The following is an 18,861-nucleotide window of genomic DNA, read 5'->3' as shown; positions in this document are numbered from 1 at the left end:
TCCCATCATACAGTTGAAAACAAAACAGGTGCTTTTCCTAGCACTCCTGTGTCCATTTGGGTGGAAAGTGCTCCATTTTTCAAATTGACCCGAATAACTGGTCAATCATATTAAGACAAATCTAGCATAGATACAGCTGGTATTAATTAGGTAAAAAGAAGCTTCAAGCTAAGACATGCTCCTAATTTAGCTCCACAAAAAATCATCAGAGAGAGAATTATTTACTTTCTCCACCGACAGTAGCATTAATAGTCCATAATGCAATTCATGCAGATCAGTTGTTGGTCTGATAAAGCTTTTCAAAAGTCATTCTGGGAATTGTAGGAAATCACTAACTGAAGCAAAAATAGATGAAGCAGGTTGATCGATTGTGGCCGCAAATTTGCACGGTTAACAGTTTCATAACAATTGATGATGGAATTTTTCCCTTAACGACTAGTAAAATTATCGACAATATTTGTGCTATATTCAGTGATACTTTCATTATACACAGTGCACACACATAGATGCATACCTACATAACATAGGGGCATGTTTTGACTACTGTTTTGTATATGAAAGGTGCTTGAAGCAGAGCTGTACAGATTGTTAATATCTTCACGCTCAATCCATGTCACTGATGGAAGTGGAGCACGCTGTGAGTACCACTAGAGTTTATCTGAGAAGGGTAAAAGGAGGAAAAAAAGATATTACTTGAGCAGTAGAAAAACTCTTAATCCAAATCCTCTTTATATAAGCAGCAGACACGATGCAGAACAGAGAAACTGCGACTGATTCACCTTATAGTTTGGTCTTTATTTTTATACACTCTGTCTGCTCATTACGATCTTCCATCATTTTGAATGTACTCTGTCCATTTACTGTCGCCTCTCCCACCTGTCTTTTCCTCTAGTCATACCTCATGTATAAAGTTAGATGTTTAGGCTCCTAGTTAAAGCTGTGGAGGTTCTGTGTGACAAGGAGGCAGGTCCATACTGCTTTTCTTCAACATCCATCCTGGCTTTTGGTGTCTGTCGACGATAAATGAGCCCCTGCTAACACGTTAACATGTGAATGCTTTAATTGTCACTGTAATATGTTAGCAAAGGGCCTCGTCACCTGCAGGCACTTCCAGTGACTAACAGCTCTCCGTGTTGTTCTTCTGCCCTCCTCAGTGTCTGCAGCCCCTGTGACTCCTGCTGCTCTTGTCATTGTTGGATATTGATATTTTGAATACTGTTGTTGTCCTGTGGTGCTTGTCTGCTCTGACCCATTTTGATAGCAGCCCATTCTCGCCCCCCATGTCCCTCTGCTGTGCTGTTGTGTCTGAATGCATGGGCTTGCATGCATTACACATGAAGGGGTGACTCTGGCTGACCTTACTGAGAAGAAGAAAGGAAGGTTTGGGTGGTTCAGCCAGTCGTCCGACACTCATGGTAAATCCTGTGGTTTCCCTCCAGTGTTCTCTTGCTCTTGTGTATGTGTACGTGCGTGTGTATGTGTTTGATGCTCAAATTAATCTGATGCAGAAAAATGTGTCAATAATTAGGTCAAAATCAGATTAGACCTGATTAGATTAGATCTTACAAAGTTGACTTTATTGCCATTTCCAAAAACTGTTGTTAGGAAGTCGCCTTGGTGAGCTGACAGACAAGACATTCAAACATTCAACACAACATTACAATAAAACATCATATAGAACAGATTTAAATAGAAAAGATAAGCTCAAAATGAAATACCTTAGAGTGCAGAAGGAAAGGAAACTTAAATAACCTAAACATATTAGAATATGCTAAATATCATAAACAATTGAAAGACAACCATGAACCTAAAATCTCATTTGTTGTTTTTATTCAACATGCTGCTAGCTTGTGTTTCATCTTGTGGGCAAAAAAAACCCACACAATAATCATTTAAACTTTACTTCCATCTATCAGTGAAGAATCATTGATTTTCCCAAATACTCAACTGCATTATTGGTGAACACATCAGGACTTAAAACTAGGTAGTAAGCAGCAGCGGCCTTAAAATCCCATTTGGAGCATCCTGAGTGACAGCTGAGTAAGAGTGTGTTGATGTGAAGCCTAATGTAATACCTCATCACTTTGTGCTTTACTATTGTGTTAAACCCGTCGTGTCCGAGCATCACAGCCTTTTTCAGTTTTTGTTCACTCCTGTTTTTCCTCCCAGTTTTGTTCTTCTTTAAAAATCTACTGGTTCTAAATTAAAAAAAAGCCTATCTTTTACTCATGAAACGTGTCTAATATGAAATAGAAATACAGCTATGTTTGATAGCAGGCACGCCCTGATTCCTTTCCATGTCCCATTTTAAAAGCAGCGGCTCAGTATGAATATATAGGAAACAGGGCTAAACCCAGATCACTACTCCAGCAGTCAGCACTATTTTCAGAGCGGAGAGCTGTCCGACCACTCAGGAATCAAAGCCAACACGTCTACATAAGCTAAGCAGCACACACCACGCTCCCTCATTCGAGTTAAAGCACTGAGATGTTTCGCACAGTTAATCATCATCTGTCTGTGCAGACAGTCTTTCCGCAGCGCTGGCAGTACTTTGAGTGTAGTATTTCAGAGACAGCTTTAAGAGCTCTGTCCTCCTCGGCCTGCTCCCCTCTTCCCTCTGCTCCTTCATTGTCTGCATCAGTCAGCCCTCGTAGAGCAGCTGTCCACTCGCCTGTCCCATGTCAGCTCCCTTTCAGCACTTGGTAAATGATACTAATGATGACAGTGATGCACAGCCACATCGCTTAGCTCTTTCCTTTCTATAAGGTTGGAAGTTTTGGAGCTGCAACATGGTTTTGGAGATGAAAAATATAATCATTTTGTCACTTCCTTTTTTTAAATCACTATCAAAATATTGTGATGCACTTAGTTTTTTGAGTGTAACTTCTTTTTTTTGTCTTTGCTGATTTGTTAAGTATGTTCCTTTAGTGTATCTTTTTACTTCCTTCTGAAGAAATGCCTGTCAGAATAGCCTGATGTGATGAAGGCAGTCTCCATTTTATTTCTTTAGACACTTCTTCACTCTGGGATGTACTGCACTCCAGTCTATCTAAGGGTGTAGAATATTGTGCCACTGTGAAGCACATATGAGTATTCTTTTGTAAATGTCTGCTTTATTTGCTGCTGCAGCGAGCGTCCCACCCAGCGAAACAGAATCTGTGAACACTGAGAATCAAAACGGGGAGGAGGAGAAGACACCATGCTGCGGACCTCTGTGGTGAGAACTTTACACAGCAAACCTGTTCAAAAACCAGATCACAGTTATTACTTTGAATTTCTATACATCGGCTTGCTGTCCCTTCTGGTGTGAGTGTTGCATACAGAGATTTAAAAAGCATCCGTCCCTCACGTTACAGGTTCTCTATCGAGTGCTACTCTTTTCACTTTTGATTTCAATTTTTTTTTTTTTTTTTAAACGGTCAAATGGTTAAAGCAACTCGCATGTTTATATTGCCTTCCTACCCTGTAATGCTGCTGACTTTTGCGGTTGGACACTTTAACGTTGTTATCAATGGACCTCTCCCTACCACTCCATTGCCCCTATCAAACCTTTGCTACAACCTGCATTTGTAAACTTTGACAAATTCTTCTTTCTTTCAGTCAAAAAATTTCAAAGTCAAAGTTCAGGTCAGTATCTTTATGGGTGTGTGTCTCTGCATGGTGCATACAGTACAGCTGTTACCATAGGGGTCTGTGCCCAGCATTAGATTATATAAATGTTTATTTGTAAGTGCTTGGCTTTCATTTTACTGTATTTTAATGAGACTTTACTGGGGATGATAAATCAACAGCTTTTAGAAAGTCAGCATGTACCATAAGGTTTTTTTATAGAATAGTCTTACGCAGTATTTTTCAGCTCATTTACTTTACAGTATGACTTGCAAAAAATATATTGATGCAGTTCCCCCAGGACTCCTTCCCCTCACTCCTCTGCATTCTTCTTATTAATAGAAACAAATGTAGTGTTTACCTTAAACTATTTTAGTGTTACATTTTTGTGTTTAGACACTGTAATCTATGTGACCAGATTCTGTGTTCTTCTAAATCAATTCATTAGCAAAGTGAGTCACACACACACACATCAGCATTATACTTCGTACTGACATTGCTTTCTGCTCCTGCAGTCGGCGCTGGCGCCGTTGGAACAGGTTCTGCCGCAGGAAGTGCCGGTTGGCTGTCAAATCGGTGCCTTTCTATTGGCTGGTCATCATCCTTGTGTTCCTCAACACGCTCACCATATCATCAGAGCATTACAACCAGCCAATGTGGCTCACACAAGTACAGGGTATGAACAGCACTACAGTACACATCAAAGTCTTATTTAAAAGAAAGAAAGTAAGAAAGAAAACCTTTTGATACATTTTTTATTACCTCATTTGTCTATTTCATTTAGTTATGATATCTTACATTTCAATGAAACTAGGTGGAGATTTCAACCATGAGCCAAAGAGAACTAAAGTATTAAAGGATTACTTGATATTGCAAGTCATGATGATGGGATTTTTTAACATTTTAACTATTTTCTCAATTATTTGAATAGAAATGTATATAAATAAAATATTAGTGAAGATGTTACATTTTTTGTGTCATCTATATTTTAATTATTAAAATGCAATGTTTGTCTGTGCAGCTGTTATATTTGTGCAGCCTAGGTTTATGATCTCTAAGTGGTTTAACAGCAGCAATATAACCACCTACACTATCTCACGTGTCATCCTTAACTCCTTATCTCTCTCTCTTTCTCTCTCTCCATTTATTTTTTTTTTTTTTTAAATTCTGGGTTACAGATGTGGCCAACAAGGTGCTGCTAGCCCTGTTCACATGTGAAATGTTGGTGAAGATGTACAGTCTCGGGCTACAGGCCTATTTTGTATCACTGTTCAACCGCTTTGACTGCTTTGTGGTGTGTGGAGGAATCACTGAAACCATTCTGGTCGAGCTGGAAGTCATGTCTCCTCTGGGTATCTCTGTGTTCCGCTGCGTCCGCCTGCTGAGGATCTTCAAGGTCACACGGTAAGACTGCTTCCATGCTGTGTGTGTGTGTGTGTGTGTGTTTGTGTGGTGTTCAGTTAATCACCTGTCTCTCTTTCTCTCTACTGCTTTATAGTCACTGGCAGTCTTTAAGTAACCTCGTGGCGTCTCTGCTCAACTCCATGAAGTCCATTGCTTCCCTGCTGCTGCTGCTCTTCCTCTTCATCATCATCTTCTCGCTGCTGGGCATGCAGGTGTTCGGTGGAAAGTTCAACTTTGACGAGACCCAGACCAAGAGGAGTACATTTGACAACTTTCCCCAAGCCCTTCTCACTGTGTTTCAGGTATTTACTATTCAGATTATGACGGTACACCACAGTCACTCCCATCTGAATAGCAGAAGATCCATCATTTGCCCATTGGTGCATTTGGTGGAAAATACATTGCATATAAACATGCAGATAAAAATGAAAAAGCTAACTGTCTAACTGCGTATCAATCACTGCTCAGGCACACACATTTCATAGCGTCTTCCCCTCCCCCTTTCCCCGAGCACGAGCTGCAGATAGGTTTACTCCCCTTCCCCCCCTCTTCACACACGCTCTATCGTGCACACCTCTCCCTTGTGAGGGGAGGGGCTTAGGAGACAGTTTTGGGCTTTAGCAGAAAGGGGGGAGGGACTGAGAAGTTGTCTATGTTCACATTTTTTGGCTAAGTCCTGGATCTTCACAATCCTACCTACAGCACCTTTAATGTCCGACGCGGTGTCCATTATCAGGTGTCCATTATCAGGAATTAATGGATGACGGGAAGACCAGAACCGTCCAACGGGCAGCGTCAATCAGACAAAATATACAGCCATAGTTCAACGTACATATCCATTTGCTGTATCTCTGCCCATTGATAGCAGCTGTAACGGGTTTATTGTGGACTCTCAGCAGGGATTGGGGGATTGTAGCATGTGGAAAAGTGTCGTCAACACATACAGGCCCCGTATAATCGTTAAGCTTGTCACACTACTGTTGATGCATCTCCCACAAAATAAATATGATAATTGATTTTAGATCCTGACCGGAGAAGACTGGAACGCTGTTATGTACGATGGGATCATGGCGTATGGAGGCCCTTCCTCTTCTGGGATGATCGTGTGCTTTTACTTCATCATCCTCTTCATCTGTGGAAACTGTATCCTCTGTCACTGATACAAACACACTTGAAACTGCTGAAACAGCAAATACATGAGTTGACCTACATTCATCATTGTATGTGTTTAAAGCAGTGTTAAAGTGCTTTTGCAGAGAACTGTCCTTTACTGAACACTTTGCTCAGATATCCTTCTGAATGTCTTCTTGGCTATCGCTGTGGACAACTTGGCAGATGCAGAGTCTCTCAACACAGACGAAGGAGACAAGAAAGGGTAACAGCTGGATCTCCTACTACTGTATATCTCTCTGTATAAATATGCTTGTATGTACTCTATTATTCATAACAATATCTGTGTTCATTACAGGGACAAAAAGGAGGATGAAAAAGATGACAAGGTATCCTGACTTACTGAATCTAACAGTAACTTATCTTTACAGTTTGAGGAGTTATACACACTGACATACTTTTCAAACTTTCTACTCGTCTATTAGGATGAAGAAGAGGAGATTGACGACACTGCGGCAGAGGAGGAGGATCCAGAAGTTCCATCGGGGCCTCGGCCGGTCATCTCTGACCTAATAAAGAAGGAGAAGATCACTCCTATCCCAGAGGGAAGTGCCTTCTTCATCTTTAGCACCACAAACCCGTACGAAACACTCACACATCATGTTCACACAGGCTTCACACACATGGACACACACACACTCACAGTGCCTCATATCACACTGATGCTTCTTGCTGTGTTGTATTTCCTTTGTCCTCCAGGTTCCGTGTGTTTTGCCACAAACTTATCAACCACCACATATTCACCAACCTCATCCTGGTGTTCATCATGCTCAGCTCCGTGTCACTCGCTGCTGAGGATCCGATCCGAAACTTCTCAGCTCGCAATATTGTAAGTCCACGACCCTTCAACAGGATTGTATTTATGGCTTCTAACAGACTGTGTTGCAAAGATAAGTGGGTCAAGTTACATCATGAAAATATAACTTTTCTGAGTGTTAAGTTAGTTTAGCATTTTGAGATCTGTTTCATAATTCGTTGACCACACTAGTGGTTTTGCATGTTTTAGCCCATTTGTTATAACTTGCATATGTTACATTACTACTGACCATTTTCCAAAGCATTCACCACCTGAGTTTGTACGTTTATTTCTTTCTTTTGAGGAAACATTCATGCTTATGTTTCAGTGAATTGCAGTTTATTTTCAAAAACAATACATACAATGTAATTACCAGTTTCTATCTCGATGCCAGGATAAATGCTTGAAAATACGGCCTGTCCAAATTTAATGGCGACGTCTGGTGACTCTGCTCATGCTGGTTTGTTCCAACATTCATGACTTAGGGGTTAAGGTACCTTAACCTTTTAAATCTAAAAGGTTAAATTCACATAATCTTTTTGACAATGCCGTTTGCCTTTTGGAATTGTTTTAACAGCAAGACAGCTTATATTTGCAAGGAGGCTCACACATCACAGATGTCAGAGTGTCCTTAAATGCATCGTAAAGGAGAGCTTTTAAGAAATGTTGCCTGCCTTAACTCATTGAGGACACAATCTGTACAAAACAAAAGAAAGCCAGTGATTATTTCACAGTGATGTACTTCATGTCAAGCTAGTGTCAAGTTTCTGAAATGCCAAAATTAAATGAATGTCCCTTGCTATCTGGAAGGTTTGAATGTATGGTACACTTTGGCTGACAATAATGTTAATATAAAAATATGCAATTTATATTTTATAAGCTAAAACAGGCAAAAGCACTGGTACAGTCCTGTAAAGTAAACATTCCAGGGATATCTGTGTTTCATTTTCAGTGCAACTGCACTATGATATTGCATAGGAAATGATAGATTAGTAAAATTGCACCTTGCACTTTATGAACTAGTCAGTGAATAATGAAAGTAATAATGTACTGTGTGATGTTTACTCTATCAAACTCTTTTTAAAAAAAAGGCTTCAAATGTTTTTATTTATTTTTTCATTCATCTTGTTTACATATGATGTATGAAGCTGCACAATGACCTGTCTTTGTTAAACATGTACGTTGCTTTTTGCAGATACTTGGTTACTTTGACTATGCTTTCACGGCTATCTTTACTGTTGAGATCGTATTGAAGGTAAATGCCATGTGTCCCCTGTCCGTGCTGTGACTAACCATACCCCAGTAACACTCCAAATGTCTCGTTGCCTTCCAGGTCCTAGGCTATGCAGATTATGTCTTCACTAGTATGTTTACATTTGAGATCATATTGAAGGTAACCCCTTAAATGACAACGAGAGCCTTGCTGCATTCTCTCCTTGTGTGTCACCTGCCACTCAGTACAACCTGGCTTGTTTGTTTCCTTTCTCTTATTTACTTTTTTCTTCACGGCACCTCTTTTAAAAAGCAAATATTGGAGCTGTTACTTTGCACACATTTACACAAACACAAGATTTGTTCAAATTACACTAATCAAAGAACTCATGTTGGGGGAAGGAAACATCACATCTACATTACATTACATACTCACATGGGTGTCACGTCATTCGGGCAGTCATCGCTGAAATGATTTTGATGATGCAGATATTTAAAACATGATGCAACCCTTTGTGCAATGCAACACATTTTAGTGAGCTGTTCAGACATTGTTAAGGCATTGGCTGAAGTTGAGTTTGAGGTCATCTTTAGGGAGGTGTTCGAAGTCAACTCCAGTCGAAGCGTACTTCATGCCTCTCGTACTGACTGCTCTTCAGTTTACCCATAAAAGAGGGGGCAAAACCAACCATGTTCCTGCCGAGCATGGTTCAGTCTGCTTTCCCTGACTGAGTGCATAGAAATGTGGAGTTGTGGCTGCACCCATTTGGGCAAAAACCTTTCAAGTCCACCGCTGTTTTACTTCAAATTGCTCCTAGTTAGCGCTCTTCTCTCTCTGTCTCTCTGCAAGGCTCCACATTTACATGCACTTGGAAAATTAATCCTTTTATTATTTGAAGCAGAGTTATTTTGGCTGGTTTTTCTTCTCTGCCTGCTGAAATATGAAGTTTTAATTGGGAGCTGCTTCCCCTTATTCTGAACTGTTAAAGAACATAATGGAATGTGCTTTAAGATGACGGTCCACATGAATGTGACAGTAAGGCCATTTCTACTTTCCAATCACTATAACTACAGCTCTTGCAGGTAGTAGATATCCCTGACTTCATGGCAACAAAATGCATGTTTTATTGCCTCATCCCATAGTAGATTGTGAAATGAATGACTTACTACTACATTCATGTAGTTAAGGGCTGTGGGGGTGGCGACGGTAGAGTTAGCCTCCTGTTTCACTGCTCTGAGCTCGCCACCCTGAATCAGAGTGATCTAAAAGAGTGTGGAGACGTGTGCGCGTGTGCAAGGTGGAGAGTGATGTATGTGAGCATATGTTTTTCCTATTTAACATGTTCACACTGTACTGTATGTGTGTCTGCGTCTTCTGCAGTGTAACTCTGTGTGTGACTAGTGTGCGTTGAATGATATGTGTTTTTTTCTTGGTCATTTGCTCCTCTAACTTCCTCTGTCGTCTCCTCAGATGACAACATATGGAGCCTTTCTACATAAAGGGGCATTCTGTAGGAATTACTTCAACCTCCTGGACCTGTTGGTGGTGGGAGTTTCCCTTGTCTCCTTTGGCATTCAGTGAGTATAAACAAACACAGACAAATTAGCCCTTTTTGACAAAATAGTTCCAGGAACAATGGAGCCACAGGAGCTAAACTCAAAAGTCCCCTTTTAGTATTCAAGTTTGCATTTCCAACGCTTCTAAAAACAACATGGAAATTTGGCAAATTAGCCAGATAACAGATTAAAGACTGACAAATTAATGTTTGAATGGATGTTGTGAATGAATGCAAAGGTGACATGCAGAGATGGAAAAGGAGACTGAAAACCCCAGAACCTCTGTTTCCAATGTAGACAATCTACTGAGTGTTTAATGGTTATGTATTTCTGGTTTAATACTTACTGTAACAGTTCACTTTGTTCTCTCGATCGCTGCTGGCTCTCTCTTTCATTCACTCCACTCATTTACAAACTGTCTCTTTATTTTTTTGTTTTTAGATTAGTCAGTAAAGCGACAACATGACTTTAATTGTTTTCAGTAAACATTAGAAGAAATGTCCCACTCTTGTCCTTGTATTGATACTAGTGTCACACAGTGCTTTCTTATTATAATAAAGCTGTAAAAACAGCAGCCACAAGTTTTACGTTTGAATAATGAGCAACAGTCAGCCCTGCAGACTCCACTTCAGTAGCTACAGGGCCATCAAAAGTACAATTTATTTGGCACAAGGAGCTATGGCACAAAAATAATTTAATTCCTGGTTCCTCTGGCTGAAAAGCAAGTAAAGTCCCTGAGTTCCTGCGGTCAAACTTGAACTTGGTATTCTGGAATATCTTGCTTTTAAACTGCCAGTACACCCATTTGCTTTTCTTTTTCGTTCAGGTCCTCGGCCATCTCTGTGGTGAAGATTCTTAGGGTCCTGCGTGTTCTTCGACCCCTTCGGGCCATTAACCGGGCCAAAGGCCTAAAGGTGAGGCCTCATCTCAAAGTCATTCTGCAGCTTGTCAACAACAATAACCACAGTATCAGTATAGCTGCCACAATCTGTAAACATGTTTATGTCTCCGTCTTACAGCACGTGGTGCAGTGTGTGTTTGTGGCCATCAGAACTATCGGTAACATCATGATCGTCACCACTCTGCTCCAGTTCATGTTCGCCTGTATAGGGGTGCAGCTATTTAAGGTCAGCAGTACTGAGGTTGAAAAGAAATCTGTATTACACATTAAGTCAGAGATTAGAGTATAGTATGCATATATATATATATACTGTATATAGAATAGTTTAAAAATATGAATAATTTTCCTCCACAGGGAAAATTCTATCGCTGCACGGATGAAGCCAAGTCCAGCTCAGATGAGTGCAAGTTAGTTTTACTTATCTTGGTTTTTCACAGTTAATTACCTGCAATTATCATCCTAGTTTCAGTATTAAACTTCCACGCAACATGTGATTTTCTCCTAGGGGCACCTACATCCTGTATAAGGAAGGAGATGTGAACCAGCCAACCATCCACAAACGACTGTGGCACAACAGCGACTTCAACTTCGACAACGTCCTCATGGCTATGATGGCTCTGTTCACCGTGTCCACTTTTGAAGGCTGGCCTTCGTAAGATTCTAACTTTTTAATCCTGTTGTTAAAGCTTTGAGTCAGTATTCTCAAAAATGTGTATTTAAAGAAATTGGATCACATGTTCTCTCTGTCTCTTCTCTTCTCTTCTCTTCTCTTCTCTTCTCTTCTCTTCTCTTCTCTTCTCTCTTCTCTTCTCTTCTCTTCTACTCTCAGTTTACTGTACAAGGCAATCGACTCCAACAGGGAGAACCTGGGTCCCATTTACAACTACCGCGTGGAGATTTCCATCTTCTTCATCATCTACATCATTATCATTGCTTTCTTCATGATGAACATCTTTGTAGGTTTTGTGATCGTCACATTTCAGGAACAAGGAGAGAAAGAGTACAAAAACTGTGAACTCGACAAGAACCAGGTCAGAGTCAGCAGGTTCACGCAATATGGGTGTGTGGAAGCAGCGTGTTTGTTTGTGTTTGGTGAAAAACTAAAGAGAAGTTAAGGAGAACTTAAAATATACTGATTTTAACTTATTCCACAAACAAAGCTAATAGTTGGTCTCTTGACTTTGTGGTAATGTGTGAAGAAAAAGCTGAGGTATGATTTTAATAATTGAATAATTAATTCCTTGAATTGATTATCACCATTACATTCTTAACATCATATAAATAATCTTAGTTGGACTGAAATCAAAGTATTAAGTGTGTCATTAACTGAGCATTAAAACTAACTTTGTATATTTCTGTGCAGCGTCAGTGTGTGGAGTACGCTCTTAAGGCACGTCCGCTGAGGAGGTACATCCCTAAGAACCCGTACCAGTATAAGTTCTGGTATGTGGTGAACTCCACAGGCTTTGAGTACATCATGTTTGTGCTCATTATGCTCAACACGCTCTGCCTGGCTGTACAGGTAAGAAGTCGCACTGTATTTACACCGCTGAAACCAACCAGCTCTGTGACAAAAAAATAAAAATAAAAATCTGTTCAAAAGAATGAGATCACACTTGATTGTTAATGCTTATTTAGTTTGAAAGCAGAGGTTGAGAAAAGGTTTGTTATCAGTGGGCATTTCTGAATGTGTGGTTATTTTGGTATATATATTCAATATAACTAATATAACTACTTATATATGTTTTATAAATATGTGTTAATCTGCTGTCAAGTTGACATTATAATATATCAAACACTGGTCTTAGTGCAATGATGTTCCAAAAATATTTTCATCAGGATAGATACATTAGTCTCGTTATTTTGTCATCAGTATTTTAACTGCTAGCTTTCTTTCTGCCAGCCTAACTGCAATAATTACTTTAGCAGTGCAGTTTTTTTTCCATCTACTGTGTACAATTTAAAATGTTTGATTTTGGCCCCCTCCAGTGGTATTATCAACAAAGACACTGTGGTAGACATCAATGCAAGCAGACCCAGGGACAAGTAGATACATGGACTGACAGCAAAGCATATATGATCAATATTCGCCCAGATTGTTTAATTTTTCTTCCAACATAAAACTTAACCTTTAGAATAATTTGAAGGATACTGTAATCACATGAATAATATACACTTAGTGGCTTTTAAATGTACTATTTCGCATTCTTATCATACAGTTTTCGTGTTTGTTTAGTATCTTTCTGACCAGAGTCTTTGTTTTGTCTAAAATAAATTAAGTGCATATCAAAATAATAGCAGCTCCCTTTTCTTCAGTTTTCTTTAACCGTCTCTTCATCTCCTCTCTGCAGCACTACGGACAGTCAGCGCTCTTCAACTATGTAATGGACATTCTTAATATGGTCTTCACTGCTGTCTTCACTGTGGAAATGGTTCTCAAACTCATCGCTTTCAAACCCAGGGTGAGTCAGCCTGCAAACGTCTTCATTGACAACCACTTTCATCGAACTTTTAGCAAGAGAACAAATAAGCGTATTTCCTAAAATGTTGAACTATTGCTTAAATCTTTAAAGAATGGAGCAGTGTACATGCAGTGAATGTTTTTTTTTGTTTGTTTTCCAAACATTTTCCCTCAACTGTCTGGCCAACAGCTCTGTGTTGCGAAAAAGGACAGGATGCTAGTAAGAGACACAGTGTGGGTTGCAGTGCTGACTTTCTTTTTCAGTAAAATAGCACAAACTGTTTGTCAAGTTCTTGGCAGCAGTGTTTCTGCATGTAGTATTAGTATCAGATCTAGTACTCTGCTGCTCAACCACAAGCTAGAAATCAATACACTGTAATAATTTGCCATTCAGCTAAAGAAGCCAACAGGGGTTCCTGTGTGTTTTAAATGACCAGAATAAGTCTATATACTTATTAGTATAGAGTAAAGAATTTTAGTTTGTGCTGATCTCACATCCAACTTGCCCACCACTCGCTCCACCTCACTCAGGGCTATTTTGGGGATGCCTGGAATGTGTTCGACGCCCTGGTTGTGATGGGCAGCATAGTAGACATTGTTCTCAGTGAGATTGATGTAAGTAAAGCTCCGCTACAGCGAGCCCCGCTGCTCTCTGTCCTCTCTCTGTTCGGGCAACCTCGGCCCACACTGCAGGTTTACATGGCAGGACTCTGATTTCTGGCTTTTTATCTGATCAATCTTAATACTTTATCTCCTTTTTTCTCTCTTTTTGTCCTCCCCTGACCCTGCCATTTCATCAAATTCACTCTTCTGATCATCTGTTCGATTCTGTTACCCTTTCCTTCTCTTCATGGTCTTTCTCTTTCTTTCCCACCTTTACCCTTACATGTAACGTCATGCATTAACAGCACTATTTCGCTGATGCTTGGAACACATTTGATGCCTTAATTGTTGTTGGTAGCGTCGTCGATATTGCTATCACTGAAGTTAATGTAAGTACTACTCTCTTCTGCCTTCCAAGTTGAACTGAAGCCTTACACGAAAGCCACATGGCAATTGCCAGAATTCATCTCAACCTCTAGTGCAGTGGATCCCAACCTTTTTGTCTTGAGGACCCTGAAAATGAAACATTGCCCTCTTGACAAGAGTTGAGAGCAGATCAATCGATGAGTGGGTTTTTCTTCTTTAGCGTGTGTAGTTGTAGCCTCCACTTTAAAATGTTGTCTGCTAAACTAAGAGCTTCCATATTTATCATGCTAAACCTTTGCATTGCTATTTGTGTAAAGGCTTTAATAGTTGTCAAGGTGCCATTGGCTTATTCTGTAAAGCTTCAGTTTGACCTTCATTTGTGTCCTGTTATTAGTGCTACATCTACAGTACAATGAGTTATTCAAAGTCTGTCTCGTTGGAATTTTGCTTCTGCTAAACGCTCTATCGCCAATGTGTTGCAGAACTGTTTGTTGCAGGAATCATGACAAAATGTGTGATGAACGTGTTGATTGTTAACCCTTTGGACACAGCAGTGAAAACACGGGTCAAAAACAGGAGTCTGTCACATTTCTTTGTGAACTGAGGCCTGTATTTGGTTCAGAGCAGAATGATTTATGATGTGGTTGTCTAATTCTTACTCTTGTTCGTTTTGTTTCCATAGAAACTTGTAGAGGCAAGTATGGCAATGAACAAAAATGTTGTGTGTGTGTGTGTGTGTGTGTGTGTGTGTGTGTGTGTGTGTGTGTGTGTGTGTGTGTGTGTGACCTAATGTTTATAACAACTTTATCTGCGGGACCCCTTTACAGTGGATTCAAAACTAGATTGGTCATTGAATGTTTTTGAACATTCAATGTTTGTAATTTAGAGTAGCACATAGTTTTAATTTTATTTGACAGCTTATTTCATTACTAATCAAAGTCAGTCACTTTGAAAATTAATGTCAAGGCTCCATAGAATAGTGGATGACTACTTCTCTACATTAACCGACTACAAAAATACTCTTCTCTTTATGGCTCTTCACAAAAACCTTTAAAACAAAGACAAAATGTCTGTGATCCACTTTGTTGTGCTTTGAGATTAACTGTTATATAAATGGTAAAGATAGTTAGATTCGTAGTCCAAGATACAAACAAACACCAAGAGACTAAAAGGAATCGTTATGGTGATGATGGTGCTTGTTAAAGGGGCAGTCACTCACTGCTGCACCACTCCTCCCCCCATCCTGAGTGCTCTTACATCTGAGCTGCAGTGCTGTTTTTCTGGAGTTATGGTTCATTTTTTTCTGTGTTTTCTCAGTTTGTGTTCCTAAATGTGTGTCTGCATGAGTGTATAAACAAGCACTAACTTTATTTCAAACATACAGTGGTGGTGTGTGCAGGTTATTATTGTTATGCATGTGTGTTTTACATACATGTTTATACAGTTCTTTAAGGTGTGCTGTATGTATGATCGTATGCGTGTTGTGAACGTTGGGGACATAATGTTGATTTCACAAGGACTTTTAAAGTTGTTCTTGTGAGGCACCTTGCATCCATCATTTACATTTATTTTGTTTGCATTGCATGTTGTTGCTGTTTGTGTCATACAGCAAACTAACTAGATCAGATATTAAATTCAACATTTGTAGCTGATCTACAATGGGTTTGCATTTTGATTTATTAATTTTTGCTACTTGCTTGCCATCTCTGTTATGAGCTGTGTGATTGTTTAGTTTCTAACCTGACTACCCTGACCTTTCCAAATGCATGCTGGGAAGCGTCAGCCATTTACCTCACTCCCTAACATCCTTTCCATGTCCCGCCTCTCACAGATGGCGCTCGGCCAGCAGCTCCATTCCCCTCCGGTCAGTTTTTTCCATAGAGCCTTGTGAAGTTTGCCCTTTCTCTCTTACCATACCCCTCAATCTTTACCTCCAGACAGGATGGCCCTGGAGCTCAGAGCTTGGAAGTATCCATCCTACACAACATTAAGGACAGCTATAATATAGACTTTGTGAAGCTCAATCCGCTTTTAAAGCGGAAAATCGTGATGAGATTTTTAAGAAATGTCATCTTTTACTTTCCCTAAAGTTGTGTAGGCCAGTGCAGCATCACATATGTTTGATTTAATGCATCAATATTAGGTAAAACAGATAAGTCATGTCGTGAAATGGATATAGATTTTGCAGCAACTAAAACTTAGAATAGGCTTCAGTCACAGTCCTCGAATTAAAGAAAGAAATTTCAGCATCCTTTTTACCATACTGTTATCAGATAAGAATCTGTGAAGAAAAAATTCCTCAGCAGGTCAGAAGACACTGAATTAGTATTATTTTTGTACATTTACACTGATGGTGGTTTAATGCAGCTGAGTTTGAGGTTCTTTGATGATCTTGTGTTTGTGTCTCTGTGAGTGATTGTCTCTGTGTTTTGTTCTGTCTTCCTGTAGTGAGCTCTTAAAGCTCAGAATGGAGCTCATGTGTAGCGCAGGTGTGTAGACTCCAGTCAGGTGCATGAACAGTAACTACTCTCTCTACTCCTCACTACTCTCTGCCTTTACTCTTCATCTATTCCAATATGACTCAATCTGTCTGGTTTTATTTCCTATGCCAGTATTGGTCTCTATCTCTGGCTTTCTCCTTCGCCCTCTTTGTCTTCCTCTCTCCTCTTCTGTTGTTCATTCAACTCTTTTTGCACTGGACTGTGAGAGCGCCCTGCTATGGCGGTTTTGTTGCAGGGCACTACTGACATGCATGAGTTGCTGCATTGCTATGAGTTCACCAAAGGCTCCTTATCATCCAAACGTCTTGCGTGTGCGTGCAGTGCTTCCGCAGCAACGTGGCAATGCTGAACGCATGCTCCATCAAGGCTGTGGCCAGGATTACCTAAAGAACCTCCTCAAGCTAATTCTACATTTTTTTGTTATTGTTTCTGCTCATTCTGCACCTCATACTTACGGTTTGTGAAGTATTGTGCTGAGGGATTTGAATGAAGCCATTTCTGTCTGGAGTATCTCTTTATTTCCAGTTCAAAGCCTTTTGATATGACTTTTTCAGTGTCAAGTTAATCTCATTGTTTTGCACACAAAAAAATCACATTATCAATATACAGGTTCAATCTAACCGCCACCACTATGATTGGTTTTATTTTGCACCTGGACATTCACTGTGTATAAAATGCTCGCTGAATACTGCTGATATCCTGTAATTTATTGTTAAGACTAGAATCACAAACAATATCTGTGTATGGGTGTGGATTTGTGTGGGCGATGTGTAGATCAAATTATTTTATTATGCTCAATCTCTTTTTGGTCAGCAAGCATTTTCATCTCGGCCACTGAAAAATACTTGGTTTACAAAAGAAAAATTACAACCCAGAGAGATTGCAGCTGTCTTACATGTACTCCAATCCTTTTAATGGGTGCTATTAATGATGCACACAATTTATGATTTTTGTCCAGTTAAGTCATATGTTGACGTACCTGAATCCGCCCAAATGATGATATACAGGAAAAATTAATAATTAGCTATGAGTTGAGGCTCTGTAAGAATAGCATACGGTGCTTTTATCATGACACAAATTCATAACATTTGTTACGTCAATCAGTTACCTTTCATTAATATTTTCTGAAGCTAAGCAAAGACATCTTAACCATAAAATCCATTCAATCCCATCAGTAATGACCATTACACTGGGGGAGTGATAAAGTTGTGTGCAAGTCTTACATGTTACTAAGTTAATAAGTAATTTCATGTTGTTCGTCAGTCTGACATGCAAGCATAGGAATGTTAAGCTGTAAATCTGTGGTAGTCCTTTAAAGTGTTAAGATATGTGTTATGTCTGTCATTATATTACGTTTACAAAGACAGTGATACATGAATGTCTGTTTTTGTCATAGTGAAACAATAAGACAGTTTTGTCCCGTCAATGAGAAGAGTATAGTGATTTTGTTCTGTCTGCGTCTTGACTGACGTGTGCTGACATTGTGTGATAAAGACATTTCCAATGTAATGTTTACGTGTTTGGTCCAATGTTTGTGAGAGCTGCGGGCTCTGTACAAGTCATTAATACAGGTCTTTGATTTTAAAGCCAACGGAGACTCCTCAGGTGGATGAGCAGGGGGTAAGATGCTCCGTCCCCAACCCCCCAACCCCTCCCCTTTAGGGCCATGCCATGTTTAGATCTGCATTTCTTTGTTTGGTATTTTTCAGTTAAACCCCCTATGATCTATTGCTTATTTCTATTTCATTTATTTCCTCATGGTATGTTCCCATTCTCTGTATTTCATTCATTTGTTTGGTTTGTTAATTTGCTTCTTTTTTATTTTTTATTAGTTTTTCTTCTTCCTAAATGTTTGGAGTTATTTCTAAGGAGAGTGTGTCACTCAAACGTGACGCTGCGTGTCCTGTTAGATGGGAGTGGTTTGTGCCGCTCCTCGCGTTTGTGCTGTTGACAATACAAAATGGTCTCTGCCACCATTCTTGCGTAGGGTAGTGACCCATGGATGACCCCTGGGAATCAGGTCACCCAGCTCTGACCTGTGAACCTCCCGGCCGACCCGTTCGGGTTGGCCCCACTGTGACTCCGCATGCAGTGACTCTGGACTGAGGGTGCCATGCTTTTTCTCCAGCATGCTTGCCTCCTTGCTTCTTACCCTGTAGGTCTGTACAGTCACAGGGCTCCTGACAGTGCTTTGGACGCAGACTAACAGAAACATATCAGCTGCAGCAACACTGCTTTAGAGACTTAAATTATGTTTTGACCAGAAATTGTCTAAAATCTG

The 18,861-nt window shown here is 39.9% G+C and overlaps 1 protein-coding gene across 19 annotated transcripts in view; it reads left to right on the top strand.

Moving 5' to 3' along the window:
• cacna1da (calcium channel, voltage-dependent, L type, alpha 1D subunit, a) overlaps positions 1–18,861 on the top strand; it is a 62,928-nt gene that overhangs the window by 32,133 nt on the left and 11,934 nt on the right. For 5 of the 19 annotated variants that reach the window (XM_039796573.1, XM_039796575.1, XM_039796570.1 and 2 more), the window contains exons 10-32: positions 1,341–1,415; positions 3,130–3,217; positions 3,601–3,627; positions 4,125–4,285; positions 4,788–5,013; positions 5,108–5,315; positions 6,036–6,156; positions 6,301–6,388; positions 6,482–6,512; positions 6,609–6,763; positions 6,883–7,012; positions 8,313–8,372; positions 9,663–9,769; positions 10,575–10,662; positions 10,768–10,875; positions 11,004–11,056; positions 11,155–11,301; positions 11,479–11,680; positions 12,013–12,171; positions 13,001–13,111; positions 14,019–14,102; positions 14,762–14,773; positions 18,168–18,200. In XM_039796573.1, coding sequence (XP_039652507.1) covers positions 1,341–1,415; positions 3,130–3,217; positions 3,601–3,627; positions 4,125–4,285; positions 4,788–5,013; positions 5,108–5,315; positions 6,036–6,156; positions 6,301–6,388; positions 6,482–6,512; positions 6,609–6,763; positions 6,883–7,012; positions 8,313–8,372; positions 9,663–9,769; positions 10,575–10,662; positions 10,768–10,875; positions 11,004–11,056; positions 11,155–11,301; positions 11,479–11,680; positions 12,013–12,171; positions 13,001–13,111; positions 14,019–14,102; positions 14,762–14,773; positions 18,168–18,200 — 2,474 coding nt within the window. Of the gene's footprint in view, positions 1–1,340; positions 1,416–3,129; positions 3,218–3,600; positions 3,628–4,124; positions 4,286–4,787; positions 5,014–5,107; positions 5,316–6,035; positions 6,157–6,300; positions 6,389–6,481; positions 6,513–6,608; positions 6,764–6,882; positions 7,013–8,174; positions 8,235–8,312; positions 8,373–9,662; positions 9,770–10,574; positions 10,663–10,767; positions 10,876–11,003; positions 11,057–11,154; positions 11,302–11,478; positions 11,681–12,012; positions 12,172–13,000; positions 13,112–13,641; positions 13,726–14,018; positions 14,103–14,761; positions 14,774–18,167; positions 18,201–18,861 lie in introns of all 19 variants that reach the window. The other 14 variants (XM_039796574.1, XM_039796577.1, XM_039796581.1 and 11 more) reach the window with 12 other exon arrangements.

The sequence above is a fragment of the Perca fluviatilis genome, chromosome 4 (assembly GCF_010015445.1).
Source record: "Perca fluviatilis chromosome 4, GENO_Pfluv_1.0, whole genome shotgun sequence".
Lineage (NCBI taxonomy): Eukaryota > Metazoa > Chordata > Actinopteri > Perciformes > Percidae > Perca > Perca fluviatilis.
The sequence above is the reverse complement of the archived record's forward strand: the minus strand, read 5'-3'. Positions and strand labels throughout refer to the sequence as shown.